This window comes from Eumetopias jubatus, unplaced genomic scaffold (assembly GCF_037043125.1).
Source record: "Eumetopias jubatus isolate StellerSeaLion01/CBP00866 unplaced genomic scaffold, mEumJub1_p1.0 scaffold_8, whole genome shotgun sequence".
NCBI classification, from domain to species: domain Eukaryota; kingdom Metazoa; phylum Chordata; class Mammalia; order Carnivora; family Otariidae; genus Eumetopias; species Eumetopias jubatus.
Window position 1 is genome coordinate 66,525,812 of NW_028274814.1, and position 24,157 is coordinate 66,549,968.

At 37.8% G+C, this 24,157-nt stretch overlaps 1 protein-coding gene and 1 pseudogene across 3 annotated transcripts in view; one reads left to right on the forward strand and one right to left on the reverse strand.

Annotated features, from left to right (window-relative positions):
• The window catches only part of AMN1 (antagonist of mitotic exit network 1 homolog), a 53,534-nt gene that overhangs the window by 23,752 nt on the left and 5,625 nt on the right, over nucleotides 1–24,157 (reverse strand). For all 3 annotated transcript variants that reach the window (XM_028113232.2, XM_028113231.2, XM_088026002.1), the window contains exons 2-3: nucleotides 6,260–6,392; nucleotides 1,338–1,482 (exon numbers count right to left, since the gene is read on the reverse strand). In XM_028113232.2, coding sequence (XP_027969033.1) covers nucleotides 1,338–1,482; nucleotides 6,260–6,376 — 262 coding nt within the window. In that variant the 5' untranslated portion in view covers nucleotides 6,377–6,392. The remainder of the gene's footprint in view (nucleotides 1–1,337; nucleotides 1,483–6,259; nucleotides 6,393–24,157) is intronic.
• Nucleotides 4,609–4,959, forward strand: LOC148163730 (cytochrome c oxidase subunit 6C pseudogene; annotated as a pseudogene).

The window sequence follows — 24,157 nt, forward strand, 5'->3', positions numbered from 1 at the left end:
CATAAACATTATAACAGTGTGAAAAGATAACTTTATGAGCAAAATACACAAAAGGGAAGATGGTGAATTCATGTGTAGGTCATTTTTACTCTTCTCCATATCTAGCTAGCCAAATAAGTCCCTCTTTCTTATATTGAAGGAAAAGGTTAAAATCCTTTATTGATTAAGAAAAGGGTAAAAAATCCTCTAGTGTCACTGAAAAATGCAGTTTGGCTAGCTATAAAAAACTATGCATTGTAGGGGAAAAAATGTACAGCATAGGGAATACAGTCAATGGTATTGTAATAGTGCTGTATGATGACAGATGGAAGCTACACTTGTGCTGAGCACAGCAGAATGAATACAATTGTCTAATCACGAAGTTGTACACCTGAAACTAATATAACATTGTATGTCAACTCTACTCCGATAAAAAATTTTTTTAATTCAAAAAACATAAAAACAAAAAACAAGCTATCATTGTACAGACTGATAAGAGAGTGCCTAGTAAGTTTAATCTGATGATGATTTAACTTTCTGTGGTAATTTTGCATCCAGAAAGCTTTAACGAAGTATGAACTGCTAAATAGCAAACGAATGTCAAAGTGTTCTGAGCTCTCGTACATGGATGTCCATCCACATTTACTTTAAATATGTTTCAAAAAAATATGTTTCTCTCTCTCTCTTTTTAAAGATTTAGTTATGTATTTGAGGGGCACCTGGGTGGCTCAGTCATTGGGTGTGTGCCTTTGGCTCAGGTCATGATCCCAGGGTCCTGGGATCGAGCCCCGCATCGGGCTCCCTGCTCAGCGGGAAGCCTGCTTCTCCCTCTCCCACTCCCCCTGCTTGTGTTCCCTCTCTCACTGTCTCTCTCTCTCTCTGTCACATAAATAAAATCTTAAAAAAAGATCTTTAAAAAAAAGATTTAGTTATGTATTTGAGAGAGAGAGAGAGAGAGAGCACGGGGGCTGGGAGGGCAGGTCAGAGGGAGAGGGAGAGAGAACCTCTAAGCAGACGCCTCACTAGTGTGGAGCTGGATGCAGGGTTTGATTTCATGACCCTGAGATCATGATCCTGAGCCAAAACCAAGAGTCAGATGCTTAACCCACTGCACCATCCAGGCGTGCCTACTTCAAATACGTTTAGATTACAAGTAGTGACTTACCCAGTGTATTTTTTAACTTACAGCAATGGTTATAAGCAGGAATTCTAATTTGGATTCTTTATCTTAGTTTGAATATTTTTATTGATAAATACAGTTTCTGTTTCTTCGACATCTTCATACTCACTTTTGACATATTAATTATACTAGATGGTGAACAGGAATCTACCAATTTATTCAGTGTTAATAAACATACCCTTTGAAGTTATGGAAATTCTGTTTTCTTTGGAGGAACTTAAATTTAATTTCTTTAGTTTTCTGCAGTTGCGCAGGTGCAGGAGAGCAGTGTCTGAAATATCACAGCTTCGCAGATCTAGAGTTTGGACTTCAGGATGTAAAATCTGTAAAAAATACATGATTTTGAAAACTTAATTTTTCCTATAAATATAAATGTTTCTTCCATGTTGAGTGTTTTGGTGGCCATGACAGACAAATGGTGGATGGAAAACAGAGCAAAGAATACAAAAACTTATCTGAGTGCAGACATATAAAACATAAAGCAGGAAGAAACAAGCCCACTTCCAACTGGAGGTACAGCTTCTAGTGCCCTCAAAGTCTTTACTGGGACACGTGGCATTGTTGACGTGGCTGGTACAGAGTAAGGACCCACTAGACCTGAGAAGCAGATTCAAGGTGCTGGCATGTGCTTATCTTTTTCCAGTAGTTCCTGACTGTTATTAGAGATCCTAGCTATGTGCCTCTACTCAGCAGGTATGAGTATTTAGTCTCTACATAATGAATGGTTATAGGATGTGAGTATTGCTTTTCTAGAACATTTACCTCCTTCATTCTTATTGGGAGCAAGTACAAACAAACCCAGTATTATTGAATATTTACTTCAGGGCAACTAATAGCAAATCGATTTCAAACTGTTCTGAGCTCTCTTCCTTGGCTCGCTCTTTCTTTTTTATTTTTTTAGAATGAGGGGGTGGGAAGGGGCAGAGGGAGAGGGAGGAAATCTTTTTATTTTTTAAGATTTTATTTATTTATTTATTTATTTGACAGAGAGGGACACAGTGAGAGAGGGAACACAAGCAGGGGGAATGGGCGAGGGAGAAGCAGGGTTCCCGCCAAGCAGGGAGCCCAATGTGGGGCTCGATCCCAGGACCCTGGGATCATGACCTGAGCCGAAGGCAGATGCTTAACCACTGAGCCACCCGAAGCCCCAGGGAAAGAGAATCTTAAGCAAGCTGCTTTCTACTTTTTTCCAAAGTAGAAATTGCTTTACTTTTCTGAATAAAAGTGATGTACTATTGTAAAAGATTCAGACAGTATAGAAAAGTTATAAAAATGATAAGAATAACTATTTCTATTTATTGAGCACTTACCAGGAAAGGTACTAAGTGTGTTATATACATTATGTCATTTAATATTCTGTCTCAAACACAGACACACCCCTGAAAGATTGGTCACTGCCATTTTATAAATCAGGGAATTGAGGCACCTGGAGCTTAAGTAGTAACATAAAGTACATAGTCAAAAAAAAAAAACAAAAAAAAAAAAAAGAAAAAAGCAGAGCTAGGATCGAAAACCAGGTCTTTCTAATTCTAAAGGCCATGCTTTTATCCACTAAAATTAAATCGGAGGGGGAGACGAACCATGAGAGACAATGGACTCTGAGAAACAAACTGAGGGTTCTAGAGGGGAGGGGGTGGGGGATGGGTTAGCCTGGTGATGGGTATTAAAGAGGGCAGGTACTGAATGGAGCACTGGGTGTTATACGCAAACAATGAATCATGGAACACTGCCTCAAAAACTAATGATGTAATGTATGGTGATTAACATAACATAATAATAAAATAAAATTAACCATAATACCAACACCCAGAGAAAAACATCTAATTTCTGATGTTTTTTGAGTTAAAAAAGAAAACTGAAGAAAAATGGGATCAGATTATATATACTTATAAGATGAGCACTTTTACAAAAACAATTTATTGTGGGTGCATTCTGTTCCATTTTATGCATGCACCATAACATGTTAAATGCATTCTACACTGACAAACGCTTCAGCTGAACCTTTAGGCTGATTTAGGAGGCAATATAGTATAGTGATTAAGAACATGTCTTCTGGAGGCAGACTGCCCGAGTTTGAACCCTATGAATATGATCAAGCTCTGGTTTTTCTATGTGTTTGTGGGCCTCAATGTCCTCATTATTAAAATGGGGATAATATTTTGTGAGAAGTAAAGATGTCTGGCTTATAATATATGTTATATATAACTGTCAACTGTTATTATAAATATTATGATAAGCATACTTGTGTGCTTTCCCTATTATTATTTTCTTGGGATTGATGTCAGAAGTAAATGGTAATTATATGAAGTGATGGAGATGTTAAATAACCCACTGTGGTAATCATTTTGCAATGTATAAATGCATCAAATCATCGTGTTATATTGTTTGCTTTAAACTTACACAATGTTATATGTCAATTATATCTCAATAAAACTCGAAAAATACTAGGACTAAAATTGTCGAGTCAATAGTAAGCACATTTTTAGAACTTTTGATAGTTAATGGCAAGCTGTCCTCCTAAAAGGTTTTTAATCAATTTATACTCCCATCAATAGGAGATAAAAGTGACTATTGCCCACACTATTGTCAACACTGGGTATTATTATTTTTTAAGTCTGCCAAACTGAAAGACAAACTGCGACTTTTATTACTAATGAGGTTAAATTTCCTTTTATATGTTAGTAGTGATTTATATATTTTCCTGTGAGTATTTCCTGATTCTTTGTTTTAGTATTGTTTTAATTTTTCTTAGTGGTTTGTAGGGATTCTTTAATTTTTTTAATTTATTTAAAAAAATTTTTTTAAAGATTTTATTTATTTATTTGACATAGCGAGAGACAGCACAAGCAGGAAGAGCAGCAGAGGGAGAAGCAGGCTCCCTGCTGAGCAAGGAGCCCAATGCAGGACTTAATCCCAGGACCCTGGGATCATGACCTGAGCTGAAGGCAGAGGCTTAACCAACGGAGCCACCCAGGCATCCCTGTAGGGATTCTTTAAATTGTCAAGATAACAAACCTGTAGAATTGCATGTGTATTGCAAATATTTTTCCCAGTTTGTTACTTGACTTTGCTTCGTTTTTTTTCTTCTAGCTATAAGGAAGTTCATATTGTTATGTAATCAAATCCACCAATTTTCTTCTTCTTCGTTTCTAACTTTGGTGTCATGTTTAGAAAGGCCTCCTCCATCCAACTATAAAAAGATTTAGGAAATATTTGAAAGAGAGCCATCCAACTATGCATGCAACTTTGTAACAGATGTTAGATCTGGCTTTTTGAATAATTTCGTAAGTAGGACTTGTAAGGATGGAGATTTGAGGGAGAGCACAAAGAAATCATACTTCCGTTTTTTTCTGTCTCTTTCACTCCTTAGCCCTTTTCTATTCAGGTAAAATTAGGTTTAAATGAATATTAAGGATTGTCATAAAACAAAAATCTAGGTCCATTTCTGTATCAGTTAGGGAGGACGTTAGGTTTGAGGTTGGTGTTGAGGAGAATAACTACCATGACTTCCAGTGCTTTGATGAAACCTCAGATGCGAGGCCTTCTGGCCAAGCGTCTGCGATTTCATATTGTTGGAGCGTTCGCTGTATCCCTGGGGGTTGCAGCTTTCTATAAGTTTGCTGTGACCGAACCAAGAAAGAAGGCATATGCAGATTTCTACAGAAATTATGATTCCATGAAAGATTTTGAGGAGATGAAGAAGGCTGGTATCTTTCAGAGTGCAAAGTGATTTGGGAATGTAAAGAATTTCTTTGGGTTGAGTTCCATTGAAGTCTGTCACTGACCTGTGTTCTGAACTATGAAACAAGAATACTGGCTTATGGAATAGTTTGTCTTGATAAATAAACAACTAACAAATAAAAAAAAACAAAAACAAAAACAAAAATCTAAGCCACTGCAATATAGGTTAATGGGTAAGAACAAAATGGGGCTGGTGGGGAACAGAAGAAAACCACCAGTTTTCTGTAGCGTCATAATGATTCTTCTGTGGACCACACACAAACTAGATACATCCACAGAACCACTGACAGTAAGAACCTGGGGATATTATTCTACCTCCATAGAGCTAAGCAGACTACAACACTAAAATGTCTATGTTCCAATGCAAGCTAAAATGAAGAAAACAAACCATTATAGGTACATCAGGTTAATGTTAGAAGAAACACAAATGGCACATCCAAGTGCAATTATAATGTGAGGTCACAGGGACAGTCATGTGCTAGAGTGCTATCATCAGATCCCTTTTGATCATAGGCTTTGGGCAGAATGTGTAGTAAAGTCAGCAACTGGTAGTTAGAACCAGAGTTTCTACAGTAGACTAGTCCAGTGTAGACTAGAGTCTTTGGCAGACAGTGATGATGGCTGCAAACCCATTTTACAGTTAAGAGAACTGAGGCTCAATGTCAGAAAGAGTGGCAAAGCTAGGATTTCAATTCAGGCTGGAGGGCCTTACTATACTTACTGCCTTATAGAACAGCCGATTTTAGCTTAGTTGTAGTGATTAGTATCAATTAGCAGGAATGAGTTCTCCAGAAGAGTGAGAAGAATTTAGAAGAGTGGCTTTTAACTGCTGATTGTTATCTATGAATTGATAAAATCAATTTAGTAGACTCTGATCAACATTTCTGTAAACTGAAATAAGACATAACAGAATAAAGTAGAAAATATCCAAGTGTACTGTACATAGTATGGTTACATGTGACTGTGGTTTGTGGACCAGAGTCATGATGCAGCATATATTTCTTACTGTGGTTTTTTTTTTCTTTTTGCCATTTGTGTATTCACCCTGCATTTTTATTTTTATTTCTCCAGCCTTATTGAGGTATAATTGATCAAAAAGCTTATAACTTTTTGAAAATGTAGAGATCAAGGGTGCTGGTATGATGAAGACAAGGGGAGCCTCTGAAAGAACGGTGAGAGATTTTTTAGCAACTATTACACATGAACATTTTGGTTATCTGGAGAAAAAAAAGAACCCCGATGTTTTGTTATATTTTAAAATTATAACTAAGCCTACTATATGCTATTGCTCCAAAACTCTGAAACCATATCTAACAGTAAAATATAATATGCTTGCTTTGCAATTGTACATACTCTTACCTCACTTATATTTGAATCTGTTATCTGCCCCTGGACACTCATTATTTTAATCAGTCTATCTTTTATGTTGGGAGGCAAAGGCTTAATGTCTGTGATGTATCTGGAAATGTTCTTCATGAAGCACCACAGGCATCTGAAATAAAAATACAATATAGTAAATTACATGGTACTGGTACCCATTCTTAATATTTACGCTGTTCTTCACATTGAGTCCTTTCATAAACAGGGTTTACATTTGTATCAGTATTTGCAACTAAAGCTTGCTAAGGTTCAAAAGCCTAGCATGCGCTCTGTTAGGCTGAGCCTCTTCCTTTACATTTTCTTCTCAGCATACCTCATTTACTAAAATGCATTCTAAATGACAAAAAAATTTCTTTCCTAAGTCAGTCTCTCTATTTCCTAAGACACAGTTACTACCAAGATTTCAGTTACATATTCCTAAATAAATATTGGATGAGGGCTTACTTATTGACAAGTTTTATCTATTTTTTTAAAAGATTTTATTTATTTATTCATGAGAGACTGAGAGAGAGAGAGAGAGAGAGAAGCAGAGGGAGAAGCAGGCTCCCCGCTGAGCAGAGAGCCCGATGCGGGACTCGATCCCAGGACCTGGGGATCATGACCTGAGCCGAAGGCAGACGCTTAACCATCTGAGCCACCCAGACGCCCAACAAGTTTTATCTATTAATCCAGCAAACTTTTCACTATTTTTCTTAAAAATTATGTGTATAATGAAATCATGAAAGAACTACATCCACAACGATTGCAGAAATGGTACAAATCATGGAGATAACAAACTTAGTGCCAGGATTGTATATATATAAAGAAGAGTTACCAGAGGAGGCAGTAATCAAGGCCCATATGACCAACATATTTCCCATGTAGCCTGAAATTCCAACTATCTGAGAAACTCATACTTTAAACAAACATAAATCTTACTTAACTCTCTGACTACAACTACCTCCACATATATAATTTTACATTATATACATATACACTATACATTATATCCTATCCTTCCCCCTTCCATTAGATTAGTTCCTCCCACTAATATCTAGTGTATGTTATTTTTTTCTGTGCTTTTATACACATGCGCACGTGTGTGCACGTACACACACACAACACACACACACTAGCACATTTAAAGGGATGAGGGGGATCACTGTTTCCTAAAATGGCCTCACTGTATACTCACTTTTCTATACCCTCTTTCATTCAATAATATCTTACAGAATTCTTCAAAGCATCAAGTATAATTTTAATGCTCCCTTAATGGCCATATAATATTTCAGGGCATGGAGGATTTATTTAGTTATTCTCCTATTTATGAACATTCCACTGTTTCTAGGACATGTTAACATACATTGTCAAATTGTTTTCTAGAAAGTCTGTGACACTTCATATTTCTATCAGCAGTACTGGAGTATCATATTCTTCTACATTCCTGAAGCAACAGGTTCATTTTATTTATTTTTCCATTTATTTCCGTTGTCTCCCCAATCCCACCCCCCCACCACTCCAGGAATCCATTCTAATGTCTAGTGTGTACCCTTTCGTTGTATGGGTCCTTTTAACATGCTTGTTGTATGTATTTCTAATTTATATATCTGGTATTTGTCATAGATTTGTTTAGTTTTTCACTCACCAGTGTTTTTAAGATCTACCTACTCTTTTTTTTTTTAAAAGGCTACTTTATTTTTTAATTTTTTTTTAAAGATTTGATTTATTTATTTGAGAGAGAGAGAATGAGAGATAGAGAGCACAGGAGGGAAGAGGGTCAGAGGGAGAAGCAGACTCCCTGCTGAGCAGGGAGCCCGATGTGGGACTCGATCCCGGGACTCCAGGATCATGACCTGAGCCAAAGGCAGTCGCTTAACCAACTGAGCCACCCAGGCGCCCTAAGATCTACCTACTCTTAAATGTTGGAAGATCTCATGTGTGAAAAGTGGTATCTTATTATTACTTTAATTTGTATTCCTCTAATTACTAGTAAATTTGACATCTTTTTATGAACTTGCTGGCTCTCCGGATGTGCTTTTCTCTAAATTGTCTATTCATATCCTTTGCCTATTTTGCTATTTTTTGACTTAAATTTTAAGAGTTGTTTTTGTGGCCAAATATATGACTGAATTTGTATTTGTTCCACAAATATTCAGAGAATATATATTCTCTAAGAGATGTAATGTTCTATTATACATGTATGTCTAAATCTCTCTCTCCATACAAGTATATGTATATGTACACAAATACATTATGTGAATATATGTGATTGTTTGATAGTATTTAATTCTTCTGTTATTTTTCTACCAAATTTGTAGAATTCTTTTTTTTTTTAAAGATTTTATTTCTTTATTTGAGAGAGAGAGAGCGAGCATGAGCAGAGGGGAGGAGCGGGGGGGAGGAAGAGGGAGAGAATCTCCAGCAGACTCTGCACTGAGCATGGAGCCTGACACAGGGCTCAATCTCACGACCCTGAGATCATGACCTGAGATGAAACCAAGAGTCGGACGCTTAACTGACTGAGCCACCCAGGTGCCCCTATTTGTAGAATTCTTAATTTATAATACTTGTATTTTGAAATCAAGTTTTACTTTCATTTCTACTCGTTTTTGCTTTTTGTACATTACTGTTTTATAATGAAAAAATTCAAAAATATGTAAAAATAAAATAGGATGACATAAAACCCATGCAGCATAAGTCTAGAATTTTAAAATTTATTATTTATCATATTGTGTCAGATATATTTCTTAAGACATAAAACATTTCACGCTTGATCTTAGCCAAAAGGCCGAAAAGTCATAAGAAATAAAACATTTCAGATAAAAATAAAGCCTTGTTTGTACAGCAGACACCCTATTGACCAGGGAGCCTGATGCGGGGTTCAATCCCAAAACTCTGGGATCATGATCTGAGCTGAAGGCAGATACTTAGCTGACTGAGCCACCCAGGCACCCTCTTTTGCTAACATGTTTACAAGACTCATCTGCAGTATTGCAGATAGGTATAATTTGTTCATTTTAATTTTCCATTTGTTCATGTCTATTTTCAATGCTGTGTACTCTTCCATTGTGTGAACAATTTATCTTTTCTATTGTTGCTGTACAGTTGGGTGGTTTATAATTTATAATTTATTATTATTATTATGAATAATATTCATATGAATTCTCTTGGAGAGGTCTTTAGGTGCATGTGTGCTTGTGCTTTGATCAAGTATATATCTAGGAGCAGAACTACTTGCTGATAAGGTATGCATATGTTTAGCTTAATGCCAAATGCCAAACAGTTTTCTGAAGTGATTGTACTGATTCCTGGAATCCATATCCTTGCCAACACTCGGCATTGTCAGTTTTTAAATTTTAGCCAATTTATGAATATATGGTAGCAGTGCAATGTGATTTTAAGTTTCAGTCCCTTATTATTAATTAATCTGAGCATGTTTGTATTTCTTTATTGTTCATTTGGATGGTCTCTTGAGGAGTATCTGTTCAAGTATCCTGCCAAGCTTTCTTTTGGGTCTATGTTTTACTTACTGATATGTAGGAGTTCCTCTTATATTCTGGATATGAGCTTTCTGTTGGTTATATATGTTACAAATATATTCTCGCATTCTGTGGTTTGCCTTTTCATTCTCTTAATCATGTCTTATGTTGAAGAGAAGAATAATCTAATGCAGCCCAATATATTAATGTTTTCTTTATGGTAAGTTTCTTCCGGGTTCTGTTTATGAACTCTTTCACTGTCCTAAGTTCATGAAGATATTCTGCTATGTTTTCTTCTACAAAAAATTCACTAAACGTATTGTTTTACCTTTCACTTAAAAACAATTTTTTTTAAAATTAACTATACTCTATGCCCATTGTGGGGCTCAAACTCACAACCCTGAGACCAAGAGTTGCATGTTCTACTGACTGAGACAGCCAGGTGCCCCTACTTTTCGCTTTTTGACTTAAAAACTACTGGAATTGATTGTTGCAATTGTAAAGAACTATGTAGAATCTGAGAGTTTACCCCACTTACAAGCTTACAAGTGAGCCTATTACCAGTTCATGAATGCTGGCAGAAGACCCAGAAATTCCTGGGTCATAGAAAAAGGGCTTTATTACTCACGACAAGAGCAGTAGCCAGAGCTTCACATTTATGTAGGTTCCCCACGCCCTGTAAGTCATAGAGTGTAATGTAGGTAGGGCCCAGATGAATGCTTGCTTATGCGGTGGGTTGTATTGCAGGAGAAAACACCGAGCTTGGGTGATTCACAACTTTTATGGTAAACTGAAGCAAGTCTGCTCTGTTTTTGAAGGAGACAATATTTGCTGCACAAACAACCCTGAGAAATGCCCTAGGTAAAGAGTAGTCAAGGCCCTACATTCTTGGCATACCCATAAAGTTCATGGCAGATTGCCTCTCCCAACATCTACCCAACACGTTCTTGGCTGAACTCAAATATTTATGTAAGTGTACCACTCTGTCAGCTACTCTAATTAATTTGATCAACAAAGGCAGAAACCAAATCTGTTCACTTTGTCTCTTAAAGCATTTAATTAAGGCTACTATCAATAGTATTCCAAGTACAGGATAAGGCCAATCTGCAGTAATGACCTCGACAGCACCCCCAGGGTCCCAGACTCAGTTAACTGTGAATAAGTATGGAAGGGTGGGGAGGACCAGTAAGTCTCATTTTATTTATTTATTTTTTATTATTATTTTTTTTAGTAAGTCTCATTTTAGATAGACAGGATGTAGTCCAATCTATCATCCACTACGAAACATGCAAAGGAATTTAGATTGTTATTTCAATGACTACATTTTTCTTTTGTAGGACTTCTAATTAAAAAAAAAAATCTGGGGCGCCTGGGTGGCTCAGTTAGTTAAGCATCTACCTTTGGCTCAGGTTGTGATCCCAGGGTGCTGGCATGGAGCCCCACATCAGGCTCCCTGCTCAGTGGGGAGTCTGTTTATCCCTCTTCTTCTGCCCCTCCTCCCTGCTTGTGCTTTCTCTCATTCTCTCTCAAATAAATAAAATCTTAAAAAAAATCTATTATCTGTATTCTCTTAAGGACAACTGTTTCTCTGTTTTTGAATCTGTCCATTTGTTTTAAAATACCTTTCAAACTGTTCTATTATTTGTAGTTCTTAAAGTGTCAATTCTCCTCTATTTTCTGCTGAATCTCTTTCGTGCCATTTTTTTGTAAGTTTTTTTTTTAATTCTTTAATCTCCAGCACACTCCCCGCTGAGCCTGATGTGGGGCTGGATGCAGGGCTCCAGGCAGGGCTCAACCTCACAACTCTGAGGTCATGACCTCAGCTGAAATCAAGCGTGGGTCCCTTAACCAACTGAGCCATCCAAACACAACCCCCCTGCCTTTTTAAGTTTTTACTGTTAACTCTTTTACACAAGTAATTTTTCATGAGAGTCCTGTGTTCTTTGTGTGAAGCCATCCCCATAGTGAAGGTTTGGGTTTTCTCTGCTTAAGGACCCTGTGTTTGGTTGGGCTTCAGTAACAAAATACCAGAGTGGCAGGCTCATAAACATGAGAAATTTAATCCTCACAGTGCTGGATGCTATAAGTCTGAGATCAGAGTGCTAGCATGGTTGAATAAAGGGTCCTGTTCCTGGTTCATATTCAGTGCCCTCTGTATGTGTCCTCACATAGTGGAAGGGGCCAGAGATTTCTGTGGAAATTTTAAAAGGGCACTAATCCCAATCATGAGGGCTCTACCCTTATGATTTAAATACCTCCAAAAGCCCCCACCTACTTATACCATCACCTTTGGGGGTTAGGATTTTAACATGTGAATTTGGGGCTTACAAAAACATTCAGCCTGTAGCACATCCTATGAGTATTCACAAGTTCCAAAGCAAAGTTAATGTTATTTATTTATCTTGAGGACTCTGTAACATATTCACAGTGAAAATTCAAACCATACACCTGTGCATAATAAAGGCATGAAAGACCAGTTTTTCAACAGGAATTCCACTTTTGGCTGGGACTCTATATCCTTGTCAGTGGATGTGGGTTGCTCTGGGGGTGGGGCATGTGTGACCTCAAGCTAGGTGGCTCTGCAGCAGGGGTAGATTCTGAAGGAGCTAAGTAATGCAAGCTATCTGTTGACCATTCTCTCCATGGGTGGGCAGCAAGTCCTTCTCTGAAGAGTGATCTGAGTGGCATATCTCTATGGCTAGCACTCTCATTTTCCAAAACTATCTTTCATTTAGATGTTTATACATTTTAAGTAATTCATACTGAACGGACTACATGGCATAATAAAGGGTAATAAGTTTAGACTCTCCCAGCTCTCATTCTCTTCTACTCTTTTAGGATATTGAAATCAGATATTCCATTATCAACAGACATTTATATCATTTATTCTAAAAGTTAAAAGCTTAACGAAAAAAACTCCCAATTTTTTGGTAATGGCTTTATTAAGATATAATTGACATAATATCAGTGTTTTTTGGTATATCCAGAGAGTTGTGCATTCATCATCACTAATTCCAGAACATTTTCATTACTCTAAAAATAAATCTTGTACCCATTAGCAGTCAGCTGATAATCTCTCCCATCTCCCACCAATCTACTCTGTTTCTCTAGATTAGCCTGCAGTACACATCCACTTAAACGGAATCATAATAATATATGGTCTCTTGTTACTGGCTTCTTTTACTTAGCGTAACATTTTTAAGTTCTTCCATTTCAATTATTGTACTTTTTCAATTCCAGAATTTCCATTAGGTTCTTTTATTATATACAATTGCTATCTCTTTACTGCTATTGTCTATTTGATGAGACACTGTCATCATACCTTCTTTTTCTTTTTTGAAATCAAGGTGAAATTCATAAAATATAATTAATTAAAGTGTACAATTTAGTGGCATTTTGTACATTTACAATGTGCAACTACCACCTCTATCTAGTTATAAAACATTTATATTAGCTCAAGAGAAAATGTGTACCTATTAAGGAGTCAGTCCCTATTCCTCTCTCCACTGGGTATCTGGCAACTACTAACTTGCTCTCTGTTGCTATGGATTTATCTATTTCAGTTATTTCATATAAATGAATTCATACAATATGTGGCCTTTTGTGTCTGGCTTCATCCACTTAGCATAATGTTTCCAAGGTTCATCCATGTTGTTGCATGTATCAATACTTTATTCCTTTTTAATGGCTGAATGATATTTCATTATATGGATATACCACATTTATTTTTTATTATTTTTTAAAGAAATATTTTATTTATTTATTTGACAGAGAGAGACACAGTGAGAGCAGGAACACAAGCAGGGGGGGGAGAGAGAGAGAAGCAGGCCTTCCGTGGAGCAGGGAGCCTGACGTGGGGCTCAATCCCAGGACCCTGGGATCATGACCTGAGCCGAAGGCAGACGCTGAATGACTGAGCCACCCAGGTGCCCCTGATATAGCACATTTATCTAAAAGATTTTATTTTTAAGTAATCTCTACACCCAATGTGGAGCTTGAACTCAAAACCTGGAGATCAAGAGTCACATGCTCTACTGACCAAGCCAGTCAGGTGCCCTCCACATTTTAATGATCATTGGTGATGGACATTTTGGTTTTTTCCACTTTTTAGCTATTGTGAATACTGCTGCTATGAACATGTACGTACTAGTATTTATTTGAGTATCTAGTTTCAGTTCTTTTGGGTATATACCTGGGAGTGAAATTGCTGGGTAATAATGAAAATTCCATGTTTAACTTTTTTTTTTTTTAAAGATTTTATTTATTTATTTATTTGACAGAGAGAGAGAGAGATATAAGCAGGGGGATTGGCAGGCAGAAGGAGAGGGAGAAGCAATCTCCCCGCTGATCAGGGAGCCTGATGTGGGGCTCGATCCCAGGACCCTGAGATCATGACCTGAGTGGAAGGCAGACGCTTAACCAACTGAATCACCCAGGCATCCCTCAATATTTAACTTCTTAAGGAACTGCCAAGCAGTTTTCTCCTTTACTTAATATATGTCTTCCTTTAATTCTTTGAATACGTTTATAATAGTTTCTCTGAAATCTTGCTAAGTCCAACATCTGGGTCCTCTTCTAAGGAAGTTTCTGTTGCCTATTTTTTTCTGTGTATGAGTCAAACTTTCTGTTTGTCTTGAAATTTTTTTGTTGAAAATGGGACAGTTTAGATAATAAAATGTAGAAACTTTGGATATTGATCCACACATTTGTGATTATTTGTTTGTTTAGTGACATGGCTGGACTATTTTAGTGAAGTCTATTTCCCTCACTATATGCAACCTCTGATTCGCTTCTTAGTGGGCACCGCTTGGACATAAGTATTGTTCCCATGGGATGTCAGTGGTTTTGGTAGGGCTCTCTGTGACTCAGCCGAAGGCTGTCAACCTTCCCTCCTTACAGATTAATTGCTCTCATGTTTTCAACAATGTGTGGGGTACTAATTGCTCCACAATGTCATCCAATCATTTTGGACTCCTTTGTGGGATTCGTTTCTGAGATCAGTGTTTAAGGTTTGTTCTAAGGGCAGGCTCTTGTTAGATGTCCCTTTCCCTGGTTCTTCTCTCTGGTAAACTTCTTTTCCCATTTCACCATTCAGCCATTAAAAAGGAATAAAGTATTGATACATGCCTACGGTTTAGCTTGCATCTCACAGGTAGCTCTCAGACTCTTTGTTAACACTTAGATTTGAACTTCCTTCACCCTCCGTTTCAAATAAAATCATTTTCTTGACAGCTTTAGAATTGTTTTGCAGCCTGTCTTTCTTCTTGGGAAGAATCTCTAAGCTACAATTTCAGAGCTGGGAACAAGGGTGATGATACGCTTCTCTCTGAGTGAAACCCCTACTTTCAGAGCAGAGTGCTGGGTGGTAGCCTCTGGTCTTCTTGTTGCCTCTTCTAGGATGGAACCTCTACCCACGAATGAGCTGGGATAAGGGAGATCAGCCTCCCAGTATTCTCAGCATGCCATGCTGAGACAGGACCTGTGCTCCGTAAGTGTGAGCTAGGTGGAGGGAGCAATCCCCCAACCACTGACCATACTCACCCAAAATTTAGCCTGTGAACAAGTACCTAGGGAGGAGTGTGACAAGAAATGCTGGCATCCTGTTTCTTCCAGGAAAATACTGAAGCCCTTGACTAGGAACTGGGGGGGAGAGGTAGCTCCATCACCTTAGCCATACCCAGCTGGAGTGGAGGTATAGTTCAAATGCCACAGACTTGTTGTTCTTATTGAGTTTTAAAAGATTATCTTGAATGAATGTTTTTTTCATTTGCTGTCTGCCCTTAGGAGGATTTCCAGAGACTTTAAGCAGTTGGTTTTGTTTTATAATTTTCAACTTTTATGCTTATTTTACTGGGGAGCAGGTCTGTGCAGCTCCTCATACTTCCTTTTCGGTAAGTTTTCCAAATAGCATCAATCGTCTCATCCATTTAACACCTGTATCCCATTAATAAGAAATACGGTGACTCCTTTTCTTTCAGATATGTACTTGGGCTCTTTTCAAATGAGTTGGTCTTTTTAAGTTTGCTTCCTTTTCAGTGCAAGGTCTTTCTATCCCAACTGATTCTACAACAATTCTTGGAAAGAAATGGTGAGAGAGAGACAGACATACTCATGTATTTTTAAAAATCCATATAATTGCTAAATTGTTTTAAAAATTGAGGTGAGATAGTTTCCCAACTTCTGGCTGGTGGTCACAGTTAGGCCTTTCACACTTCCATAGGTATGCTCAGAAGGTAAGGTCCCAACTGCTCTTTATTTGGGCCATTTGTTTGTAGCAAACAGTTCTGAGAGACAAGGTATTGTCTCCCTCCAAGACAAAGGGCAAGTCTGCTTATTGCTTGTTATAAAACTGTGTATTCCTCAAACTCAGTGGTTTTTTCCCCTGTAATATACCGATTGTGCAGGCATCCATCTGAGCCCTCTGTGTCATCCTCATTGGATTTGGGGGAGAAGGGCAACTGAGGCAAACTGCTCATGTGGCTTGCTGTGTTGTAACAAAGTCCTTTGTCTCTAGCCCAGAAATCTTGTGTCTTCTGCCATTGTCAAACAATATGAACAGTAACAGTCTCATCAAGTAAAATCAAATCCTAGATGAAACAATTTTGTGATGAGAATGGGATGCTGATGGAAACATAGGTTTATGGAAGAGAGAGGAGAAAAGTTCTGTGGGCCAGGTCTGGGGATATGAGACTCCTTGAGATCTAGTAGCAAATGCTCTCCCCATTTACAGCAATTTGTGCTCTAACCCAAAGTGATATTTTAAAAAAATGGCGCTTTTCCACCTCTAGTCAATGTGATATGGGAAACAAAGGCAGAAGAAAAATTATTAAATTTCCTTACTACCTACAGCCCATTGACAAGTCCTTGAAACAGGCAGAGTGACATTCCTCTAGGGACTCAACTGCCTAGATGTTGACACTTTGCTAAGGGCAAAAGGCAATCCTAGCCTGACCCCCCACCCCCTGGATCCCATAAGCCCACTTTAACATATAAAAATTCTTTTGGAAACTTCCTTTATATCTAAACCCCCCAAGATACGTGTTGGCAATCATCCCCCAAGCATATGGCCCACTGATATACGTCTGAAGGGTCTCATGACTAAGGTTTTATTAGATGGTAATAAATGACCTTTTTCCCAACAATAGCTAGTCCCCTCAAGGTCCTGGAAACCTTGCTTCCAAAATTCCTCAGAGACTTATGCTATCACTAACCGCCTCCCAACTTGAAAGCATATAATGGGCCGCTCCTCATGACCACAGTGCAGCTCTTTCTGCCCACGGGTCCTGTCCCCTGTGCTTTCATAAAACCACCTTTTCATACCAAAGACATGTCAAGAATTCTTTCTTGGCTGTCAGCTTTCAACCCTAACATCTTTCCTACATCACTTACTGCTTACTCTACAATGGCAGAGTCCCCAGATTCAGTGTTTCTTTCCTCTAACGCACCTCACAGCTTGATTAGACATTCATTTCGGCCCTCTGTGTTACTCTTGTGGAATGCAACCCATTGCTTGTGTTGGCATCCATCTGAGCCCTTTGTGTTGCTGCTGTGTGTCTTGGAGGTCAAGAGGAAGTGACATAAACATGCTAATGCTCATACTGCTTGCTGTGCAATGAATAATAAAGTCCATTGTGCCTTTGATCCAAGAGCCTTTGTTCTACCAGCATCCACGAAACAAAACCAGGCTAAAAAAATGTATTAGCTTATAAGAAGGGTAAAATCAGATTCTATACTGACAGTCATTCCCCTTATATTTTCCTTTACGCAGATTTCAGCTATATTTCAAATGTTTCCCCTTTCCCCACAATGCCATCCTTTTTTTCTGCTCCATCTTTCTTCCTAGTCTTTTTCATCTGGGCCCTTTAGGGTCCTCTTCTCCGAACTCAGCTGTCCAGCCTGTGCCATGTATTCTCCACAGTAAATGCCTTCCTCTTTTTGCTCCAGTTCCCTCCAGCAGCAACATCAGGGAGCTGGGACAGAAATAAATTCAGTATTTTGAAAAATACTGCTATGAGAACTATTAAATGGCTCATGAAGACTCTCCAAAAGTCTGTTGGTCAAACAAAGAAAGTTTATTAAATTTACCGCAGCAAGGATTTAACAGGGTTTTGGTAGCGTCTCAATAGGGGAAAGCTATGCAAAAGTACATTCAGGTTTCTCCCTCCAAGATGGGGAGTGGGTTAATATTAGGCAAAATTTGTGACCTAATAGTGTAAGACTGATGGATACAGGGTCTCAAAGCAGGTCTTGGTGAACAATCTATCCTGATAAACATAATGTTTGCTTTAATAATCAAAATGTTTGTCCTAATAACCAAACATTTGTTTAGATAAACAGATGGCAAAAATTTCCTGGAGCAAGTTATATTGACATAAGCTATCTCAGTTTTCAGTCCCATCGGTTGACACAGGTGGTCTAAGTTCTCAAGACAAAAATGAAAACTGGCCAGCTAAAACTTAACAAAATCTTCAAAAGCTGTAAAAAAAAAAAAAAAAAGGTGGGGGTTGGCAGGTGGGGTGAGATAGACATCTCATCTGATAGGAATTGCTCCAAATTTTATAGTTAAAAGAAACAACTTATTTATATTTAACCCATCAGTTATATGATGAATTAATGTAACAAAGAAATGATTTTTGGCATAATACAAATGTTGCATAAAATTTGGTCCTTGGTCACCTTTTCTTCTCCCCATATTCTCTCCCTTAAACTTAGCAATGGCTTCATCTATCATCTGTTAGGAATTTACTCCTAATTTTAGACTCAATCCTTGATCTCTCTTTCATATTTCTATCTGCCTGTCTGATATTTCTAATGGATGTTCTGATTCATTTTTCTCATAAGACACTTACTTCTCCATGATTATCTAATGTTAATCACCATTTTCCTGGTCAACAAAGCTAAAAACTTTAATTTTTGCTTTTTCCCTTTCCTTGGTCCTTCTATTTAAAACTATTCACCATATCCTAGATCCAAAGAATCCTCTAAGGCAGTGCTTCAAAGTGCTAGTCAGTGAGGAGATTCAAGGATGTAAACCAAGCAGTTTCCTGCATGGAGAAGTCCCATCCTCTGGACTAAACAGTGCACTCAGTAAAAGAGTTGATTGTTATTCTGGATCAAGCTCCTTACCTTGTTACATCCCAGAAATAGCTTGCTGACCAGCTGCCAACCTGAACATAACTTTTCCCAAAAGGATTAGGAAATATGAGTCTCAAGCCAAATATGGACCCTCTGGGGGACAACACTCTAGTATGACAATGAAGGTCATGTGTTCATTTATTTGCTTTAATTTTTTAAAAAGATTTTATTTATTTATTTGACAGGGAGAGCACAAGCAGGTAGAGTGGCAGGCAGAGGGAGAGGGAGAAGCAGGCTCCCCACTGAGCTGAGAGCCTGACATGGGGCGCAATCCCAGGACCCTGGGATCATGACCTGAGCCAAAGGCAGACATTTAACCAACTGAACCACCCAGGCACCCCAATCTTTTTGCTTTATTTCCAAGTTCTAGATAATTTTTCTTAAGGTATTATTCTGTTTCCTCTTTTTTTTCACTAAGCACTATGTTTTATTTATTATAATTTTTCTTAAGGTATTATTGTTTCCTCTTTTTTTTCACTAAGCACTATGTTTTATTTATTTTATGTTAGTGGTTTATTTATCAAGTTGTTTGTTTATCTTTATTTGGCCACAGCCAAACTTATAGAAAGATGCAACCCCCAGGGGTACAGTGAATGCTCCAACAATATGAAATCACAGATGCTTGGCCAGAAGACCTCGTATCTGAGGTTCTGTCAAAGCACTGGAAGTCATGGTAGTTATTCTCCTCAACACCAACCTCAAACCTAATGTCCTTGCTAACTCATTAAGCACTATATTTTATTTTAAGATTTTATTCATTTGAGAGAAAGAGTGTGCGTGCATGTGTGCAGGCAGGGAGGGGAGCAGAGACAGAATCTCAAGCAGACTCCACGCCATCAAGTGTGGGGCTGGTCTCTGGACCTGATGGGGGTGGGTGGGAGGGTTTGAGTGTGTGTGTGGGGGCGGGGCAGACATGGGGTGGGATGTGGGGCTGCATCCCACAACCTGTGAGATCATGACCTGAGCCCAAACCTGAGTCCGAAGCTTAATGGACTGAGCCACCCAGTCACCCCAGCATTATGTCTTAAAGTTCCATCCATATACATCTACTCTCCACTTCCCCAACAGCTGCATAATACTCGATGGCACCTCTCCCAGTGATAGACATTCCAATTTTCTGTCACCACAATGGAATTCTGCAATGAATATCTTCATACATGTCTCCTAGTTTGGGCTCTCCTTACCTCTTTCCAAGATTCTGCAACAGCTTCCTAAGTGTCTCTTTATTCCCAACTTCTCCCTAATTCAAATCTCTCTCTACTCCCAGCACAGTTCCAAAACCTTTAATAGCTCCCATTGCTACAGAATTCAACACTGTTATATCATTCTGGTCCCCAAAGTTCTACTCCTAATTACATGGTTTTATGTCATACTACTCTGCTATTCATATTGTATTCTCCAGCCAAACTGAAATGCTACTTTCTGGTGAAATACTGCTTTCTGGTCTTCTCCCATATTTCTAACTTTCCTGCTTGTCAAGCCTTAGTCCTTATTATTCCACTCCTTTTTGGATGCATTTCCTTCCATTTCCAATTGTCAGATGCTACCAATCTTCAAATACAACCCCCTTTACAAAGCCTTCTCCTAATCTTGTATATTCTTTTCCTCATCAGAAGTTTCAAAACACTTTGTTAATCCCTCTTTTGTGCTATTATTACTTATATTATAGCTATTTATATATTTGCCTAATGCTAGTTCCATAAGACTGTACCTGCTTTATGCTAGTTATTTCCCACAATCATCAGCATAGGGCTTCATATGCCAAATGTGCACTTTACGTGCTTACCTGAATATTGAGCAACTCCTAAAAATAAGGAACTGTGGCTATGAAGAGATAAAAGACTTGATTCTGGCCACAGAAGTTCAGAGGATCATTTGTATGGATGCATCAGGGAAGTGTCAGGATGAAGACAGGAATTAAAAGACAGGAATTCAGCTAGGCTTTAGTCTGTCTTCCTAACTTGCACTCTTAACTATTTCTCCAACTGTTTTTACTGACAAAGAAAATCCTATTTGGATTAGGCATAAAATTTAAGCCAAGAATGAAAGCAAGATACTTTTCTCAGGACTCTAAACAAGCCTGAATTATACATAGGAGAATCAACAGATTTCTCTTATAAAAAGTGACTGTGGGGGCACCTGGGTGTCTCAGTTGGTTAAGCATCTGCCTTCAGCTCAGGTCATGATCCCAGGGTCCTGGGATGGAGCCCTGAATCAGGCTCCCTGCTCAGAGGGGACTCTGCTTCTCCCTTTCCCTCTGCCTACCTCCCACCCCGCTCATGCTCTTTCTTGAGCATGCACTCTCTTGATCTCAAATAAATAAAATCTTAAAAAAAAACCCCAAAACACGTGACCGTGGACTGAGGGCCAGAAGTTTATGAGATATAATGCAAAGGTTACATCTCAGTGATTTCAAAAGCACTCAGCAGATTAAGATAATTGTTCTCCTCAGCCTTAATTTTTACATGGCAATATTTTAAATGTAATATTAATGAACTGAAAGCTCCTGGAAAGAAGCAATTGCCACTGTAATGGCAACTTCCAGCACAATATCTCATGTGAAATAATTAATAACAATAACTAACACTTAGTGGTGCTTATTACTTGCTAGTGTTAAAATAAAATAACATGGAGACCAGGCTTGAAAATCCCTCAAGCAGACAAAACCAGCTAGGTCATATAAGTGAAACTTAATCTAGCTTATATCATGATTGTAAGAGAAACTTAACCTAGGTTATTTCTTGCAACTGTCTCTGATAATGATAAATAACACTCAAATCATCTTCCTAAAGTAGTATAAGAGAATCACTTTTAACCAATCCCCTGCCATCTATAAACTCCCATTTAAAAAAAAATTAATTCCAGTATCTTTAACAGTGTTATATTAGTTTCAGATGTACAATTCAATAATTCTATACATTACTCACTGCTCATCATGATAAGTGTACTCTTTAATCCCCTTCACTTATTACCCATCTCCCCCTGCAACCCACTGCCCCTCTGGTAACCATCAGTTTGTTCTCTATATTTAAGAATCTGTTGCTTGGTTTGTCTCTCTCTTTTTCCTTTGCTCATTTGTTTTGTTTCTTAAATTCCATGTATGAGTGAAATCATATGGTATTTGTCATTCTCTGACTGACTTATTTCACTTAGCATTACATTCTCTGGCTCCATCCATGTTGTTGCAAATGGCAAGATTTCATTCTTTTTTTATGGCTGAATAATATCCCAGTGTGTGTGTGTGCGCATGAGCATGTGTGTGTGTGTGTTTCACGTCTTCTTTATCCATTCATCTATCAGTGGACACTTGGGTTGCTTCCACAATTTGGCTATTGAAAATAATGCTGCAGTACACATAGGGGTACACAAACCTGTACCCCTGAAACAAATAATACATTATATGTTAATTAAAAAAAAGGAAGAAAAAAATAAACATAGGGGTATATATATCTTTTTGAATTAGTGTTTTTGTATTCTTTGGGTAAATACCCAGTAGTGAAATTATTGGATCATACAGTAATCCTATTTTTAACTTTTTGAGGAAACTTCATATTGTGTAAATTCCTCTTATAAAAAAACAACTGTAAAGATTAAACAACTTTCTCATTCTCACTTCATAAGCCATCCTGTAATTACATGCCTCTGAGATTCTAACCACTTCTGGTTTGAAGTCTCCCTGTTTGCTAACAATTTGTTGCTCATTCAGTAAAATATTCATATCAAGTAAAACTCTCTGAATTTTATTTTGACAGTTTTTGGTGTCAGAAGTGGGATCCAAAGATGACCACCGCCGCCCCCCCACCCCCGGCCCCAGCTCAGCCCCAAGGCCAGTGAGTAACCAGGTGCCAACACCCATGAAGCCCATTACACACTGCTTTCTTATCAACCATGGAATTCCAGGGTAAGTCTTTCTCAGATTCAAACTCTACTCCCTTTGTGTTGACCTTTCTGGTTTTACTAAGCAACCTTTGTTGAAGGTTTTCAGTAAGTCACACTATTCTGTTCAAAAGAGGGGGAAATGTGTGATATTCTCTGTTTTGGAACAGCTGTTGAAAAACAGTACCCCTGATAATTAAGATTTCCTAGGGAATCTAAGGCAAAGATGGTTTCTACCTGGTCCAAAACTCAGACCAGGATCTTATGACTTTTTGGAAAAATGGGTGAACTTTACAAAGAATAATTGGAACTGCAGTGACCATTTTGGGAAAATCCTTAACTTAGATAAAATAGTCCACCTTAGGGGCACCTTTTAAAAAAGAGGATCACAAATTACTTAAAAACAATAAATGCATTCATTAGTTGGTATGCCAAAGTATTTAAAAGACAAGATGACTCCAAAAATAGCTTCTCTAAAGAATTCTTATAGCACACAAGTAAAAAAGTTGTGGTAAAAAGCTTAAATCATCTGAGCAGATAACCTTAAATTATTCTATCTGCCAGAAACACAATTTGGGTCCCGCTATTCTTTTGAGTTTTGTATTACTGTACCTGACACACAGCTAAAATTTTTAAACGAAAGCTATAAAATCTCTGTTTACAACCGTCTATATATCAATGTATATGTGTCTATGTATGTATGTTATGCATATGTGATTTTCAAAAAGAGCTCTATTTAATTGGCTTAAAGAAATATGAATACTTAAATAAGTTAAGTATTCTTAAAACTCTCAGAAATGTAGAAACTAACCCAAATGCTTTTCAAGTTCATAAGATCTGGGATAATCTTCAGTGCATAAAAACTTTGCAAATAGTTTAAATGTGTTGATTTAATTAAAACAGGCATGTCTTCTTAGTAGTCAACATTAAACATAATGCCAATATACAATCTTTCCTACCTGGGTTTACTAGTCAAATAAGCTGATGCTATCTTTGTTACAAAATTTGTAAGCAAGAAAAACCAAAGATGTTAGTTAGGTATTTAATATTTAATCCAAGCATAATTATTAAAAACAAATAAATTAAGATTAAATAAGATGATGGATATTCATCTAATGTAGATGAATGAAATGAAATGAAATGTAGATCATTTCCAAATAGATAATATACTGAAACATTAATTGTTAAACATATGTTTAAGTTTATTTACTTTTGAGGTGCCTGGGTGGCTCAGTCATGAAGCGTCTGCCTTCGGCTTAGGTCATGGTCCCAGGGTCCTGGGATTGAGCCCCACATCGGGCTCCCTGCTCTGCGGGAAGCCTGCTTCTCCCTCTCCCACTCCCCCTGCTTGTGTTCCCTCTCTTGCTGTGTCTCTCTCTGTCAAATAAATAAAATCTTAAAAAAAAAA